At 44.8% G+C, this 18,004-nt stretch overlaps 1 protein-coding gene across 3 annotated transcripts in view; it reads left to right on the top strand.

The window, feature by feature from the left end:
- ST7 (suppression of tumorigenicity 7) overlaps positions 1-18,004 on the top strand; it is a 130,745-nt gene that overhangs the window by 102,439 nt on the left and 10,302 nt on the right. For all 3 annotated transcript variants that reach the window (XM_054988288.1, XM_054988285.1, XM_054988286.1), the window contains exons 9-11: positions 7,858-7,972; positions 13,511-13,583; positions 15,062-15,164. In XM_054988288.1, the coding sequence (XP_054844263.1) occupies positions 7,858-7,972; positions 13,511-13,583; positions 15,062-15,164 (291 nt within the window). The remainder of the gene's footprint in view (positions 1-7,857; positions 7,973-13,510; positions 13,584-15,061; positions 15,165-18,004) is intronic.

Raw genomic sequence — 18,004 nt, forward strand, 5'->3', positions numbered from 1 at the left:
GTCTACGGAGCACTTGCAAGTTGAATCAGCCAATAGGAACTCTCGGAACGGCCAGAGAGACAGGAAGGGGGGGTGGTTTTTAAAAAAACCGCGTAAATTGCGCATTGGCCCGTTCACGGCCACCGTGAAACTCCCGTTGAAAAACTGTGACCACATATTCGGGAGAAATGCGAATGAAATGCGTCTGTTTAATGAGGTAATGTGACCGTGGCTCGGGATTGCGGGGAGAATGCGGGGAAAACGCGGAAAAAAAGGGGTAATGTGGATTTGGCCATGGTTACATAGCCATAAACAGATTTCCACGTGGACAGTGCTGGAACAGGGTCTGGAACAGGGTCACTTGATCCAGCATTGTCCCGCTATGCATCCAGCTTTTTAATTTCTGCCCATATATACTTTGCTCTCATTACTGATCTGTGTGATTGTACAGTTTGTTGGTTTGTTCCATCTCCTTTTAAACCCGGTAGTTGGATTTGTTCTTTGGGTAGACTTTTAGGTGCACATTATGGCCTCTACCTATCTGTTTCTTTTATTTTTTCTAATTTGGTGTGTGCGTGTTCATGTGCGTCTTCTAATTGTAATGGTTATTTCTGGGGAATAGCAAAGTCAGTTACAGAAGTCAAGGACATACTTAAACCAGACAGAAATTCTTCAGAAATTACATGCAGCAAGCTGGCTGTTAAAAATAGGCATTGCTACCCTTATCAATCAGAGAACAGTAAGGAATCTACACTGTTCTCACAGCATAGACTGCCTAGGCGGCTGGTTACTTGTGACAACAATAAATTGTGGTGCCTTTGATTCTAGGCATGCATCTCCTTCTCTATTACTGGAGAGGCCAATGAAACAGGCGAAATTTGGCTCAGTCTGCCCTCTGAGGCCAGTTCTTTTCCTCTCAGAATGCTTTAAGCTTCCTTTTGCAGCTGCATGTCCTCTTCCAAGCCCAGTGTCCCCACCCTAGTCCATTATGCTGTGTGCAGACAAACCTCCGTGCAGCTTTAAAAGGACTGGAGGATACGTATCAGAGATCATGTATCTGAAATGCCACTTCCCTCTCCTACTTAAACCCTAGTCTAGGGAGGCTAAGAGACCCTCCCCCATTAACCACTACTAACTGACAGGATAGTGTGTGGGGGGGAATGGGGGCAATTTGATACCCCCATTAACATAGATTTTGGGGTGATTCCTAGAATGTCGTACCACTGCTGTGTGACATCATTTCTAGTTTTTCCACTGTTTTCACTGTTGTTGTTTTTTGCTGGAAGTTATATGCAATACCGAATAGCTTGTCTTTACCCTGCAATTCTCCCATCGGGGTGCCAGCTTGGGTTGACAACCCAACCCTAGACTGAACAGAAATGTGGCAACGAGTCACTTGCGTCCCTTCAGTCTAATGGACAAACGACACATGGCTTCAGAGTGCTGGGATTTGAACTGCTAATGTGTTGGTGGTGGAGAGTGCCCTCAAGACAGAGTTGACGTATGGTGACCCCGGTGGGGTTTTCATGGCAAGAGACTAACTGAGGTGGTTTGCCATTGCCTGCCTCTGCAACCCTGGTCGTATTTGGCCCTAAAAAGCAGCTGGGGAAAGCCTGCTATGGACAGGGGCCATGGCACTGAGTAGTGGGGATTGACTCCCCCACACACACCTGAGCCATTTCTCTGACTTGAAAACACCTCCTGATGCTTTCAGTTCTGATACAGAAAAGGAATGGCCACAACGCAAGCACCTGCCTTTTTCCTTATTGGGGTAGAGCACATTGGCTGTTTCCACACACGCTGGATAATCCAATTTCAATACTCCTTAGAGAACATTTGGAACTGCTTTTCCATATGTGGAACAAAAAATCCACTTCCAAAGGATTGCTAAAGTGCATTGAAAGTGCATTATTCAACGTGTGTGGAAATGGCCATTATCAGTCAGGGAAATTGTTTAGGAGAGGAAGAGTTAGCCTCTTTCCCAGGACTGCAATCCTGAACAAGGTCAGCCCTCCCCATGGCTGCTGTTGAGGGTCAGATAACTCATACGGAGCTCAGATCATAGAATTCTAAAGTTATGTGTTGTTTGGCCGAAGTTCCAGCCCCTCGTTCTAATGAGTTGAGTCCGGGTTCCCTGGACCCTACTCATGTTCCCCACAATCACACAGCAACTGCAGAAAATGGTGGTTTAAAGGTTTGCAGAGGCCCAGTTTAGCTTAGGGCTGTAGCATAAGGGCAGGAAGAGTTCCTTCCTCCCCCACCCATGCCATTTTCCTTAGCCAAAAAACCTCCAGGGGGTAGGGGTATTATTTGCCCTGTTTTGGAGCTGCATGGACCTGACTTTTCAGTTTGGCCCTAAGAAATAACATTCTGGTTTCTGCTGCTAGTATTCCCTGGTCAGATGCATGGTACAGAAACTGGTCAAATATAGAAGAGGAGGGGGGGGGGAGGGGAGGAGAGCGAAGATGCAATTACGGGGGGAGAGGGAGGATGCAACCAAAACATTCCTTTGCTAGTAAATGTAAACATCTCCTTTTGGTGTGAGGTTTCAAAGGAGTTTGCCGTGTTAGTTTGTAGCAGCAATTCCAATGCAATGTAGGCAGGGAACACGAACACTTTGGATCCACCCAGCAACATCATCAACATCTCCAGTCACAAACTGAGCCCAGCAGAGGAATCTGTCCTCTCACGTAGACTATCTTTTTGCCCAGCCAGACCCACACAAACCATACAACTTTGTGGAGACCTGGAGGCCTATTTCAGACGCCTAAGACTGAAAGAATTCTTCAACTACTCTGCTGAACAAAATGAGGAACAAAGCACTGAACAAACACCATCACAGCAGCCATCACCCTCCCAACCCAGCAATACACAATCATCGTTACAAAACTCCAGAAAAAAGAATTCCACATGGACACCCCCTGAGGGCCGGAACTCTTCATTGGACTTTTACATTGAATGCTTCTGTCGATGTACCCGGGCTGAAATAATTGACAAACAACAACACCTAAAGCAGAACCTCAGCCATGCAGAAAGAGATGCCATAAACAGCCTCCAAAACAATTCTGGCATCGTAATCAAGGAAGCCGACAAAGGAGGAGCAGTGGTCATCATGGACAAACAGAACTACCTACAAGAAGCAGAAAGACAACTCTCCAATACAACATTCTATAAAATACTACCTGCTGATCCTACGGAGCAATACAAAAGAGAACTCAATAAAATATTAAAGACTCTCCCCGTGGACATACAAGAATGCATCCATAAGGACACACCCCAGGAACCACGACCAGGAAAATTCTACCTACTACCCAAAATCCATAATCCGGGTAACCCAGGACGCCCCATTGTCTCAGGAAGAGACACTATCACAGTAGGAGTCTCAGGATACATGGACTCTATCCTCAGGCCCTATGCCACCAGGACACCGAGCTATTTACGGGACACCACTGACTTCCTCAGGAAAATACAGTCCATTGACAACCTACCAGATGACGCCATCTTAGCAACCATGGATGTGGAAGCTTTATACACCAATATCCCACATGCAGATGGACTGCAAGCCATAAGGAATATTATCCTGGACAAAACCACAGCACACCTCGCCACTGAACTTTGTCACTTCGTACTCACTCACAATTACTTCGAATTTGGTGACAACTTATATTTACAGATTAATGGCACAGCCATGGGCACACGTATGGCACCACAATATGCTAACATATTCATGGCGGACTTAGAGCAACGCTTCCTCTGCTCCCATCCACTGGAACCACTACTATACTTAAGATTCCTGGATGACAGCTGCATCATTTGGACCCATGGGAAGGAAGCCCTTGAGAGATTTCATCAGGACTTCAATAACTTTCACCCTACTATCAACCTAAGCCTGGACCACTCTACACAACAGGTACACTTCCTGGACACCACTGTACAACTACATAATGGACGGATAAATACCACCTTATACCAGAAACCAACAGACCGATACTCATATCTACATGCCTCCAGCTACCACCCTAAACATACCACTTGGTCTATTGTCTACAGCCAAGCCTTACGTTACAACCGTATCTGCTCCAATGCTCTCGACCGAGACTCACACTTAAGAGCTTTACAACAAGCATTTTTGGGACTACAGTACCCACCAAATGAAGTGAAGAAACAAATCAACAGGGCCAGACTAGTACCCAGAAACAGTCTGCTCCAGGACAAACCTAAAGGAACTAACAACAGAACACCACTGGTTGTCGCCTATAGCTCCCATCTCAAACCCATCCAACGTATCATCAGTGAGCTACAACCCATCCTGGAAAATGATACCTCTCTCTCAGAAGCCCTGGGTGGAAGACCTTTCCTTGCCTACAGACAGCCCCCCCAACCTTAAACGACTTCTCACTCACAATCATGAATCGGCCAGCAGAGTCACCAGCACAGGTACCAGGCCCTACAACAGACCCAGATGCCAGCTCTGCCCTTATATCTACCCAGGGAATACAATTACAGGACCCAATGGCATCAACTACACTGTCTCTGGCTCTTACAGCTGCTCATCCTCCCATCTCTTTGTCAGATGCATCTGACGGGGAGAGCTGTGGTTATCGAAGGCTTATACTGCATTGGAATTGAATGGTCTAGCTGTTTTACTGCTACAAACTAACACGGCAAACTCCTTTGAAACCTCACACCAAAAGGAGATGTTTACATTTACTAGCAAAGGAATGTTTTGGTTGCATACTCCCTCTCCCCCGCTAATTGCATCTTCGCTCTCCTCCCCTCCTCCCCTCTCCTCTTCTATATTTGACCAGTTTCTGTACCATGCATCTGACGAAGAGAACTTGATTCTCGAAAGCTTATGCTACAATAAAATTGGTTAGTCTTAAAGTTGCTACTGGACTCTTTTTGATTTTGCTACCACAGACTAACATGGCTAACTCCTCTGCATCAGTATTCCCTGGCAGAATGATAGGTTTACCAGGTGCCCACCAGTGAAGGGCAAACTCCAGTGGATATGCCCCCTCATCCGCCAATCACCCAGTGATCAGCAGGAGGGGACACGCTCCCAGAATTTGACTGCCATTGGCAGGCACTTCAGGAGCACACACAGCGTGTGCGCGCGCTCCCAACTGGCGCAGTGACATCACTTTTGGAAGTGATGTCATTACACCACCTGCGGGAGCATTTCCGCACTTTGTTTGGGGCTGATTTGGGCTGTGCGGAGTGCAAGAGTGCTTGTGCGGCCGGCGTGGTGACGTCATTTCTGGAAGTGTCATCATCACACCGGCTCCAGGGCGCGCACATGAATGAAGACCTCGTGCTCTGCACAAGGTATGTGCCAGGTACTCCACCCTCCTGATGGGAGGTGAGGGATACCTGGCAACCTTACAGAATGATGATGTAGGTTTGGAATAGGGGGAAGGTGAGATAGTTCTTTAGAATCACACAGTACCCAATATTTTTCTCTTAAATTTTCTGTAAGTATTTTCTATAGAAACTCTTCTGACCTATTTTGTTTTTGTTTTTTTGTACATCTGCACATAGTATGGCCCCTCTAAGGGCCGTGCTATTAATTGAACACCAGTGTAATGTCAGATGCTGATTTGACCTTGGAATTGCTGAGGACTTGAATCAAATAGATCTGCATTTGAAGGATGGAAGGTGTAAAGGAAAGTGTGCTGATTTTTAAAAAATCTTACTCATATGTAGACCATACTTCTGGAGTTGGCAGGGCAACCAAGTAGCCTTATATATGAGGGCTTCTCGTCTCCACTGAAAGTGACAGATACCAAGTCATAGTTGATAACGTTTCATATGATGATAAAAAGTAGGATAAAATCTCAATAGCACATTTCAGGTTATCACAGCCTTAAGACCAGGGCTAGATCCACGTTTAGGGGGGCTCCGGGCAGATGGTGCCTGAGCCTCCTCTCCTTCCCACTGCTGCAACTTCCATTTGCACCCCTTTCTGGCCCACCTGTGTGTCCTTCCCCCACCAGTGCTCTTGTTTACAAGCCCTCCCACTGCCCATGCTCCCAGCTGCATGACCATCTGCATGTCTTTCCCTCAATGATGCTGGACAATGCATGCAGCTGGAAGCATGGGTGGTGGGAGGGGCTGTAAGCAGGCAAGCAGGGGAAGAGCATCTATGTGGGAGGTGGCAGTGGGCCCCACCAGAAGCCCAGGGGCCCAGTAGTTCCACCACATTGGGGTAAGCAGACGATGACCACGCACATTCATTTGCCCCCTCAGCTACTTCAGAAGCCTGATTTCTGTGGGCTGCTTTCCAAAGCCTGGGCCCTTTTCTCAACACCGGTTTTCAGGTGGGAACTTGTTCCAGGACACAAACCACTCTAGTCTACAGCCATGTGAATTCAGCTTTAAACCAGCCCATAATTCATTTTAAATGATCACTGGACAAAGTAATACAAAAATGAAATTATAAGCCAAAGTAAACATTTGTCGACTTCAAAAGGAGTTTTGTTGGTATCCAAAAGTTGAATTTAACCTTATTTTGATAAAACATACTCTCTTGAAAAATGCCAGCCATGTAGTCACTAAGTGTTTCCCTTGTGTAAACCTGCAGGTTTGATTTGAATAACTTGTAATTGAGACCATGTATATTTATGTTAAAACAGTAAATTTAAAGAAGTCTCTAACTGAAACCTTTATCCTTATATAATATTGTTCTTTGGTGGTGAGGACAGAGAAGAAATGTCATAGAAAAAAATTGAGTTGATTTACCATCAGTTTTGGAAACTGCCTGTTTGGGGGCACTGTCCATTTCAATGTTTAATCATTACCTAGTTCTCAAAATAAAGTGAGATTCCTTAAGGAGGGAATATGCTGTGTTCTTGGTCCTCCATAGTAAGTGGCTGGCCACTGTGTGAGACAGGATGCTGGGCCACGAGTCTGATCCAGCAGGACTCTTATGTTCTTAAGGAAGTAAAAAACCGGATTTGGTGATTACTATGAACTCTTAACCTTTGCTCCAAGTCAACTGATTCTGTTAGCTTTGCTAGAATCGAAGAGAGAAATGGCCTCTCCTCACTATCACCACTACCTACCTATGGATAGAGCTGTGTGGATGGAGCATTTATTTGTCAAGCCTGTTGTCACACTTGCATCCATGATAATGGAGTGTGTGTGATGTGATTCAGTCTCAGCATCCTTTGTGACAGGCTGGTTCTCTGGCCAAGCCCATCTGTGACAGACGGCTCCAGTTCCACCTCTCCCTAAGACCAGCCAATGGGAGCTAATGGAATGTTGAGATGGGGCTGAGAGCCGTTAGGTGACAGTTAGGCAGAGAGAGTGAGAGAGAGTCTTAAGCCAGGCCGAGACAGGACACTAAGCTGTTGCTGGCTGAAAGAAATGAAATTTGTAACACCACCACAGAATCAAACTGCTTAGGGTGGCACAGCGAGGAGGGTGTTGCTACTACAGAGCATGCTTCTGCTGTGGGAAGAAGAAATGGGCGTACCTTGCTTGGGGTGACAGAACACCTTGAATGGCTCCTTCCTTTGTATGATGTCTAATTAATTTGTTGCTTTGAACAAAGAGGGTTCACTGTGACTGCACATTGATGAGCCTTTTGCCCAAGAAAAATGCATTTGTGCACAGAAGGCAGAGCTGTGTATTAATGCATGTCTTCTTGTTGGGCTAGGCCTATTAATCTATTGTTTTCTCCAAGGGATTAGTCTAAGAGAAACTGAAGTCATTAGAGAAGGATTTCCAAAGATGTCAGAGAACACCAGTTAAGCACAAAGACAGTCGAGCCATTATTCTTTAATTAGACCAGTCATTTTTGCCTTGATTTCTTGTCAGTTCTGCATGTTTCCATCCTAAATCTAAGCCCATTTTCTTTCTTTCTTTTTTTTGTAGTTGATGAAGGAATTCCCTCTTCTCAGCATGTTCAACATCCATGAAAATTTGCTAGAAGCTCTGTTGGAGTTGCAAGCATATGCAGATGTTCAGGCAGTTTTAGCAAAATATGATGGTAAGTACATGTATCTCTTAATAAATACTTAATGTGTACGTGCACACACATGTTCAAGAGAAAGAAGCAACTTTTTCTGACAGAATCATTTTAAAGGGGGGAAAGGGTTAGAAGTTCCTAGCCCCTTTTAGCATTTCACTTTTAACCTTCAGATTCCAGAGGGGCAGCCACATTATTCTGCTGCAAGCAAAATAACAGTCTTTTGGTACCTTAAAGGCTAATGAATTATTGTGGCATATGCTTTTGCAATCTCATTTTCTCAGAAATTGACGAAGTAGGTACTGGCTCATGAAAGTTTGTACCCAGTAGATTCATTAGTCTTTAAGCAGTGTACAAGTTCGCTATTTTTTTCCCAGTTATTTATACCACAAGTTTCAAAAGCAGTTGTAACAAAGCTGTCCCATCCTTGATACAAGTTTTCTCATCTTCATGTTTTTCACAACTATGTAGTAGTTTGTAGTTTGTAGCAGAGCAGGAACAATAGTCTTATATTCCTTCTCCCCAGCCTAATCCCTCATTTTATCTTAGCATCTTAAGGATTTAATGAACCCTTGATAACCCAGGTGAGCCTGATCTTGTCAGATCTCAGAAGCTAAGCAGGGTCAGCCTTGGTTAGTAATTGGATGGGAGACCTCCAGAGAAGATGAGGGTTGCAGAGGCAGGCAATGACAATCCACCTTGGTTAGTCTCTTGTCATGAAAACCCCGTAAGGGGTTGCCATAAGTCAGCTATGGCTTGAGGGCACTTTCCTCCTCAATGGTTCATACTTGTGGGTGCAAAACCTCTACAGTCAAATTGTATCCTTGCAAAATCAGGCTTTTAAATGGAATTATCTTCTTGCTCCTTGTTTTCACTGGTTTTCAAATTGTTGGGGGGGGGCATAAGAGGATCCATCTCCAGTGGTCCATCGAGTCCAGTGTCCTGTTTTCACACAGTGGTCAACCAGGACATAAAGCCAACAAACAGGACATAGAGGCCTGCTTGTGAGGGATCTAAATGTGTCTGAATCCATTCCCTTCTCAGTACTTGTTTCTAATTAAGGATTATGGCTGTTAGCTGCCCTTATTCTTTAAGAAACAACTTTTGCTGCGATGGTTCAGCCTCTATTGGAGACCTGCTTTGTCCATGTGATGCCCTTCCTCCATGCAGAATAAAAGACAGTAGACTTAGCAATCTCAGTATCGTTTTACAGGTTTCAGATATTAATTTTGTATAATTATCCCTATAGTGATATGGATCTTTATTTACCATAAATCACTACCTACTTAGGTCACAATCCAGCCGTAAGGGCATTATCCAGTCAAAGTTTAACTAGTTTTAAATCCTATTGATACCAGTGTGAAAATGAAAAATGCACTTAGATCTTTGCCATTAAAATTAATGGGATTTATTCTTTGTTTATTACATCATATGATTATCTCCAGAAATGTGAATACTTGCTTGCTTGCATGCAAGATGTTGCACCCCGTTGTTGTGTAGAATGGAATGAAACAGACATAACACATTACCAGGAATGGCAGAATGTCTAAAACCTTTTTAGACATTATGGAGCCTTGTCCATTGGTACAGCAACATTCCTCCCCCCACATCTTGTTTGCAGCACAAAGCTGTAGCCTTATAGCCAACGGGTAATCAAGCCCCACAAAAGCCTCACTTGACAAGCACAGGATACCACTATATAGTGCCCCAATAGCTATTTTGGATCACGATTGCAGCTCTGCATAGGATCAAAATGGGAGCTGCCATGTTCCAAGATTGTTTAGTCCATTGGCTCACCGCTGTTGACTAAAGAGTTATCATCCCTGCTAAATCTTTTTATCTAGATATTGGGGGTTCGGTAGGTAGAGAGAAACTGAGACCTCAACCATTGAACCAAGACCCCTCAACTTATAATAACAATAACAATATTTATTAAAAGGCTAATAGAAACTTAACAAGCAGGGGCCTGCAACAAAATGTTTCCGATTGTATTATGGTGATGTTGGGGGCAAGTGTGGTGATGCCAAGAGGGGCGCTGGTCCGAGGGTGTTGGTGGTGTTGATAGTGAGGGGGAAAGGAACTTGTGGGAAGGCAGAATCCCATTTCCCCTGGCTCTGCTATCCCCCTTGCCATCCACCCTTTCTTATTTCTCTTTTCCCTTTCCCACTCATCCTTCCGTTTCTCTCCTCCCAACTGTTCCGTTACTCTGACCCCCATCCAAACTTTCCGTTACTCTTTCCCTCCCGCACCCAGCCTTTACCTGTTACTCTTTCCCCCACCCAACTTTTCCCTGTCACCCTTTACCCCCTACTGTTCCCTGTTACTCTGTCCCTCCAAACCATCGCTGTCGTCCTTGCATCCCCGTTTCACCCAAGCTGTCCATTATCATTTCTCATCCCCAACTTTTCTCCGTTATTTTATTCCCCTAGCCCAACCTGTCCCTGTTACCCTTTCTCCCCACCCCTCTACCCTCTTGCCTTTAACTTAATGTTGGTGGTTCCTCCCTGGGCCTTGGTGCTATTCTCTCCTTACTTCGCCTCTCCCACCCACCCCTTGGAGCTAGCAGGCTGCTGCTGCTGCTGCTGCTCCCAACACCGCTTCACCTGGCAATGCCATTTTTCTTGAACCTTCAGTTGCTAAAAACTTGGCGCAAGACCCAGTCCAGTGCCATGCCTCACGTCTGACCTGGATCCGGGCCTTGGGGCATTTTTTAAACATGTAAAAGCTTCTGTAAAACCCTATGTGAGGGTGTGTGTGTGTGAGGGGTGAGATGGCAGGGAGCCAGGCCGCATTCCCCCTCCCCTTCAGCAGCACTGTTGTCACCAGTGGAGGCCAGGAGCCCACTTTCCCACTCTGTGTCCCTGACTGCCCTGGGCAGCTGCATTGTTTCAGTGCAAGAGGAGGGGGCTCCTGCTGTCTTCTCCTGGGATCAGCACAGCTCCTGGCTGAGGCAACTCCCGAGGCATCTGGGTGCCCTGCCCCAGCTTCATCCCTTCAACAGCAACTCCCCATCGTGCCCCCAGCTTGTTTATTGGCAGCAGCAGCTTCACCCCCTCAGCTGTGAAGGCCTGAGGTTGTTCTGTAGTTGCGTAGACAACACTACTGTTTTGAGGGGAGTTAAGCCCCTCCAGTGTATTTCAGGTGGTTTTAAGATTTTTCTGCAAACTTTGGGGGTTACCTAAGGTTGTAGAAGCATATGCTTTGTAGCCAAGTGGTCCTAGTCTGCAGATTTAAGTATCCACAGATCAGGGCCACTTGGCTCTTTGTATATAAGAAGTGGTAACAAAGCATATAAAATGGTCCTCGGTTCATGTTCCAGATTATCAGCTTCAAATGTCATGAGGTTTATCAGAACATAAATCTCCATGCTAATCTCTCTTTCTGTTACTTCCTCTCCAATATTTTGATTTGAGAATGATCAAGCAAATGGTCTCTTTTTCAGCATTCAGTTTTTGTTTATTGTGCAGGTGACATCTATGTCACGGTTAATGGAAACATATCTTGGGATGTGTTCCAATGCCAAGATGCATCATTACAGAGCTGGGGCTTTTAGGCCAGCTAAACACTGCTGAATTCTGGGTTAGAGATGCATGCTGAAAGGTTTCTTCCTCTAAAGAAAGATGCTATCATCTGGATTCATAGTAAATTAAAACCTCCTGACCCTCAGATCTCACTGTAAAATGGGTTTGTTTTCTATTAAAGCAGCAATTTTTAATGCTAGTGAGCGCAAGTTATTTATTAACCTCAGTAGAAGTAAGTTCTGGTAGTGTTGCTAATTGGCTTGTGACCTGAATACTTCTGTGAAAATGGAAATCTTAAGGAGGATATGTGCTTTTCAAAGGATCATCGTGTGTTTACGGCAGTCTTTACATGATTAAATATCTTGCTTTCATGCCACAGTACAAAAAGGGGGAGATGGACTACCCAGTGGACTTAGGATGGCAGAGGCTGCTCAGGTTGGAAGCAAACAAAAGGTCATTTCTCCTATAAAACATAGCCATTCATTCACTAGCATCCCTCTTTTTCCCACAACCAAACTTCATATCTCTGACCAATGTGATCTATAAATGCAGTGAACAATCCCTACAGAGCAGATGGAGAAACCAGTCAAAGAACATACTGTAAAAGTAAACCACAATCTTGGATCATTAGCTGGAGTCAGATCTTGGGAGGGAAGGGGATTTGCTTGACCCCAAAAGTCTATGACTGAAGCCTAGTTACACTGTGTAATCACAATGTCAAGCTGGTCTTCCCTCTCTGTCTTTTGGCAAGATCTACCACGCACCAGTGGGCACCACATTGGCTTTCACATCAGACTATAGCATTATATCAAGCATATGCAGAAATATTTTGTCTGGATTCTAGATTGTTTCATTCTTTTGGTTGGCCTTGACTTTGATCCCTCCAGCCTGATAACAAAATGGCTGCTAGGCCTGCTAACAAAAATGGCCACTAGGCCCGATATCTAAATGGCCACCTGGCCTGTTAATAAATTGGCCGGGTAGGAGGAAGGGAGGGTGAAGGTGACCTGCAAACTAGCTGGTTGCTGAACCAAACAACACTGCCTGCCCCCCCCCCGAGCAAAAGATGGCTAGCCTGCTCCTGGTAAGTGACCATGGGTGTTAGAACCCCGGCTGCCACCTTCCAGTGTGCTGGGGAAAATCCCCCCAAGGACGGGGAGCCTGAAGCAGGGGCTGAGCGCAGGTGAGATCAACAGCAGCCTTGACTTTGACCCCTATTTGCTACCTTCCATCTCTGCCATCTTACCTGCCTTCTGGAGGCTACAAGCCAAACTTTGCTCCAAGCTCCTGCCTAGCAGTCAGTGAAGCCACAGATAATGAAAATGTCAGGACCCATGTTTAGATCAGATTTATCAAAGCCTGGTTGGATAAAGCCACTGTCAGGCAGCTATCTGAGTGGCCCTGCTTCAAGTGCCCCTACCTTCTGAGGTTAGACAGGTGGCAGTTCAAGAGATAGCCTTCTTAGTTGTGGCACCAAAATTATGGAACTCTCTCCCAAAGGATATGTAGCTATCCATTTCTATCACTTTCTTCAATCATCTGGCATTTCCTCAGTGACCCCTCCTTCCTGCTCTATGTTTTGAGGTCTGTATTTGCCTTTTTACATAGGCATTTTAGTTTTAATTTATGGTCTGTTTTTATAATGGCCCTTTTTATCGTCAGCTATCATTGGTTGGGCAGAAAGGCAGGATAGACAAGAATGAGCATGATGCAGTGGTTAGAGTGTCAGACTAGGATCTGGGAGAACCAGGTTAAAATCCCCACTGCACCATGGAAGCTTGCTGGGTGACATTCGGCCAGTCACACACTTTCACCCTGGCCTACCTTGCAGGGTTGTTGCGAGGATAAAATAGCGGCGAGGAGAATTTTGTAACCCTGTTTGGGTCTTCATTGAGGAGAAAGATGTGTAAATGAAGTAAATAAACAAATATAAATTTAATAACTAAACAAACAATATTTTTAAATGTTCAGTTTATCCAGACATTCTTTTGCATGTATCTTTAAAGGAATTACATGTTTTAATTTTTCCCTCCAACAGATATCAGTTTACCAAAATCAGCCACAATATGCTACACAGCTGCCCTTCTCAAAGCCAGAGCTGTTTCTGACAAGTAAGTCCAGAAGAACTTCTGCTCACAAAAAAAAGTTACTTTGCAAAATTCCAGTTAATCATCTGATTTTTGTATAGCCTGAAGTACCATTCATTCTGGCAGCTTTGTCATAGTTCTACAATATATTTATTACATAGAAATTGCTATATTGACTTGATTTAGCAAAACGTTACGTGGGCATATATTTATGCTAGGTAAGACTGCATTGGGACGTGGCAATTTTTTTTAGTCTTCTCTAATAGACAAAAAAAGAGTTAACATTCTGTCAGTGCTAGTATGGTATTTTCTCCTGTTAAGCACAATGATACTGTATTGGGGAAGAGACAATTAGTTTGAGGCAGCTATCCAGTAAATGCTCGATCTTCAGAATCTCCAGCATGCAAATAGTGGCATTATTATCACGGTCTGTCAAACACAATTGTTTGCTTAGGAAGAGCCCTCCAAAGTTCTTAGGACTCCGTCCCTGCACTGCTTTTTCAGCTACTGCCAACCTGAGTCAGAGCTGAAGGCATTTGGCAGTTTGTGGGATTGCTTGACACCTGCCCAGATGGAGTCCCAAGAGCCCGATTCTGCTCAGAGGTGGAAGCACACAAATCCCGAGTAGAAGGCGTCACGTCATGCACACGGGTTCAGAACATAGCCCAAAGGGCGGGGGAGCCAGCAGCATGGGAAACCCGCTTTCCTTTCTGCTTTTGGTAGAGAGTTTGCTATTATAGTGTGTATGCACTTCAAGACCTGAGTAATTTTTTTCTTTCATTCTTTTTGTCCTGTAGATCGCCAGTACCAACTGCAACATCTTTCCTCCCTACACAGCGACTCCAGCTTGGGAGGGCAGGGTTAGGTTTCTCACAGCTTTCCCTGTGGTGTCTGCCTGCCAAGTACAGCTATGGAGTTAGCCGTGGGGTGTGAGGTGAGAAAGAGATTGCATGGTCTGGGCCCCCCCTCCCCAACCCTTCTTTCATTCACTGGGGCAGATGATATTTGCCAGCAGTCCGGGCACACCACCAAGAGTGAGTGCACGCTGCAAGTAGTAGGTCACCAACTACTGCTATGGCTCAAGGCTTGCATCTCAGCCTGTCCCAGTGGCACTGGGTTGAGAACTCCTTTAAAACCTTCCCAAAATGTTTTATAAAATTTAAAAGCTCTCAAACCATTAGGCATCACTTTCCCTCTCCCCCTGCCCCCACCCCAAGAGTTTTTGGTCCTGATTTTAAAAAAATAGAACAAATTTAGATCTAACAGACCGAGAGACTGCTTGAACTTTTGTCCTGATGAGTTGCAAACATGCATTTGACTTCTGCTGGGATTTTCATTGACGGCCTCTGTGTAATTTGGTTATTCAGAATTTCCATTTGCCATGGAGGTTTTAGAGAGAGAGAAGGAGACTTGCTCTGACTGACCCCTCTGTAGATCATTGGATGCTTTGTTCTTGCGATAGAGCTGACCCCCATGATTCTGTTTTCTTTTGATCTACACAGATTTTCTCCAGAGGCAGCTTCAAGGCGAGGGCTAAGTACAGCAGAGATGAATGCAGTAGAAGCTATTCACAGAGCTGTAGAATTCAACCCACATGTGCCAAAAGTGAGTTTGTTATGAACTTTTACCACTATGTAAAAACAAAGATCAGAGTGTAATACCTGAATTTAAACAATAAATTAAAATTGATGTGTAATATGGAGTATTAATGCAGCCTGCCAATTTGGGTTTACTGGAAAGCTGCACAAATCAGGATGAGGCCTGGTTGTTGCCTTGACCCCAGACGGCCATCAGTCATGGAATTCCCAGAAACAGTGCTCTGGTATTGCACAGAAAATATGTTTTTAAAAGCATATACTCAGATAAACGTATCTGCAAACTTACAGCAAGTGCCACAAAAACACATGGGTATGGATCCTGCAGAAAGTCACTGCTGATGGAAAAGTTTCCATCAGTGGACCATAACTTCATAGGGTTGGCCACATCCAGGTAGGACCTCAAGATCTCCCCGAATTACAATTGATCTCCAGACTACAGAGATAAATTTCCCTGGAGAAAATGTCTGTTTTGGAAGGTGGACTCTATGACATTATACCCTGCTGACATCCCTCCCCTCTCCAGGCTCAATTTCTCAGCCCAGAGTTGGCAACCCTTCTTCTCCACTTCTTCCTGCTGCAGCCCCAAATGTCTCTGAAATGTGAGGTTAGGAATGGCAAAAATTGTTGTCGTCCCCCCAGCACATGGAAACATGATCAACAGGATCCAACACATTATACTTTCCTTTCTGGTAGCCCACCTACCCCACAGCAACGTTACTACTCAGCCTTTAATTTCTTCCAACTTCAATCATGGATCCTTCTCATCTTATTGTTCACGTGCCCTTGTTCCCAATACTGTCCTTTCAAACTATCCGTGTGGCAGCGACAGAACGCCTTGAGATTTTTTATTTAGTACATTTTTATAGGGGGGTGCAATCTGGATATGGGATTTGGGGGGAAAGCTGAATTTTTGCCAATACAGCTTTCCCAAATCTTGTCAGAGAATCTGGGATCCAATCTGGGAACCAGGATCGACTCCTGGATAAATCTGGGTACATTTGGGGAAATGTGGCTTCAGCTTCTGCCTGGCTCCTTCCTGGGCATCTCCTGCTTTTTTCCAAGAGGGGAGGGTGGGAGGAGTGAGGCAAGGAAGGGGCCCGAGTATGCAGGCGCTCCTTGTCTATCTGGCTTCTGTGAGTGACACTGATTTAGTTGGGCTAAATTGCAACAGCGTCCCTTGCGTCAGCTTGGTTTGGGTGGAATTCTGTGTTTTGACATGATTCTCAGGTTTGGTCTTGGTCCCCTTGATTCACTTTGGTTCTGAAGGGATTCCATCCATTCCCTTGCTTGAGTTTGGTTCTGTTGGGCTTCCTCTTGCATTTGGGAGTGTGTCTTTGGTCACTGGCAGCCTTGCCCCTGGGTGTTTCTGCCTGAGAGCTTGCTTAGTAATGTTTCCCCCATAAGAAACAATGGGGAGAGGCTGGGCGCACCTTGTTCATGGGCCTATAGACTTAAGACTCCAGGGTCCAGTATTCCTGAAACGAAGGGTGGTGGTCTTTAGAGGACAGTCAGGAGTAGGCTCCCTGCAAATTTGGTGGCATTTGCTTGAAAAATGCCACCCAGTCCCCCCCCCCGATAGCCCCCCGATAGTTTTCCCCATAGGGAATAATGGTAAAATACATCTGAGATTCTCTAATCTGTCTTAAATCCCATATTTTTTCGAGATCCCTGAAACCCAGATCTGTATTTCCCAGAGGGGCGGTTTTGTGCACACCCCTACATTTTTACTCCACCCTTCCTTCAAGAAGCTCAAGACAGCATAACCTGGTGATACCTACCGCTACTCTGTGGGGTAGGCTGCTCTGATGGAGAATGACTGGCGCAAAGTCACACTAAGACGACATACATTACAAAAGTTTTGGTCATTATGTAGAGAAGGGAAGCAAGTTGACTCTTGCTGGCTTGGTTTTGTGTGTTTCTTCCCTTGCCTTCAGCTGAGTAATAAATGCATCAGCCATCAAGGTGGGAAGCACTTCTAGAAATCTAAACTATGTCCAACATTTGATGATTTGCAAGTGAATATGTGAACTGCTCCCATAAACGTGTGAGACGATGATGAAATTCTGAGAGGGTTGATCTGTATTGACTGCTTTCACACAGGCAAAATTGTCCATTGCTGAATGTTAAACGTGCATGTGTGAATTCATCTTTGCTTAGTGATTTCTCTGTGCAAGATCTTTCTGTGCAGCTGTACCTTACAAAGAAATAAACTGGAGTCTTGAAGCACCTTAAAGGCTAACAAGCGTATACTCTGGTATAAGCCTTTGTGTACTAGAGCCCATGTGTTGAGATGACAAAATTGGCTTTAATTCACAGAAGTTTATGCCAGAATAAAAACTTGGTAGTCCTTCAGGTCCTGCAACATTGTTTATTTTTGCTGTAATTAGCAGTTAGATCATTTTTAGACTCTGGACTTATAGGGGACCTCCTTTAGATGGTCACGCATGCTTCAAATGTGATGCTAGACTGCTAGAGGAGGGACAGTCAAGATTATGAGCTCCCCCTCCCAAGTTCCATAATGCCCTGAGGGGGCATCACGGCAGCTAGAGTCATAAAAAGAAAATTGTCTCTAACAGCCTACACGGTGCATGTTGTTATTTTGATTGGGCTTACTAGAAGGTATTTCATGACTTTTGTTTAGTCTTCAACAACTCCTCAGTTAAACAAAGATTTCCGTTTCAGGTGTGTAGCTGTGTTGGTTTGCAGTAAATGACAAAGGTTCAAGTCCAACAGCACCATATGTCTTAAGGGGTGTTTTTTTTTTGTATTGTAGTCTAAATGTAAATCCTGTTTCATCTTAAATGGACCGTTGTGTCTTCCACTTTTTCTCCCACACTAAAACATTTA

This window comes from Eublepharis macularius, chromosome 9, assembly GCF_028583425.1.
Source record: "Eublepharis macularius isolate TG4126 chromosome 9, MPM_Emac_v1.0, whole genome shotgun sequence".
NCBI classification, from domain to species: domain Eukaryota; kingdom Metazoa; phylum Chordata; class Lepidosauria; order Squamata; family Eublepharidae; genus Eublepharis; species Eublepharis macularius.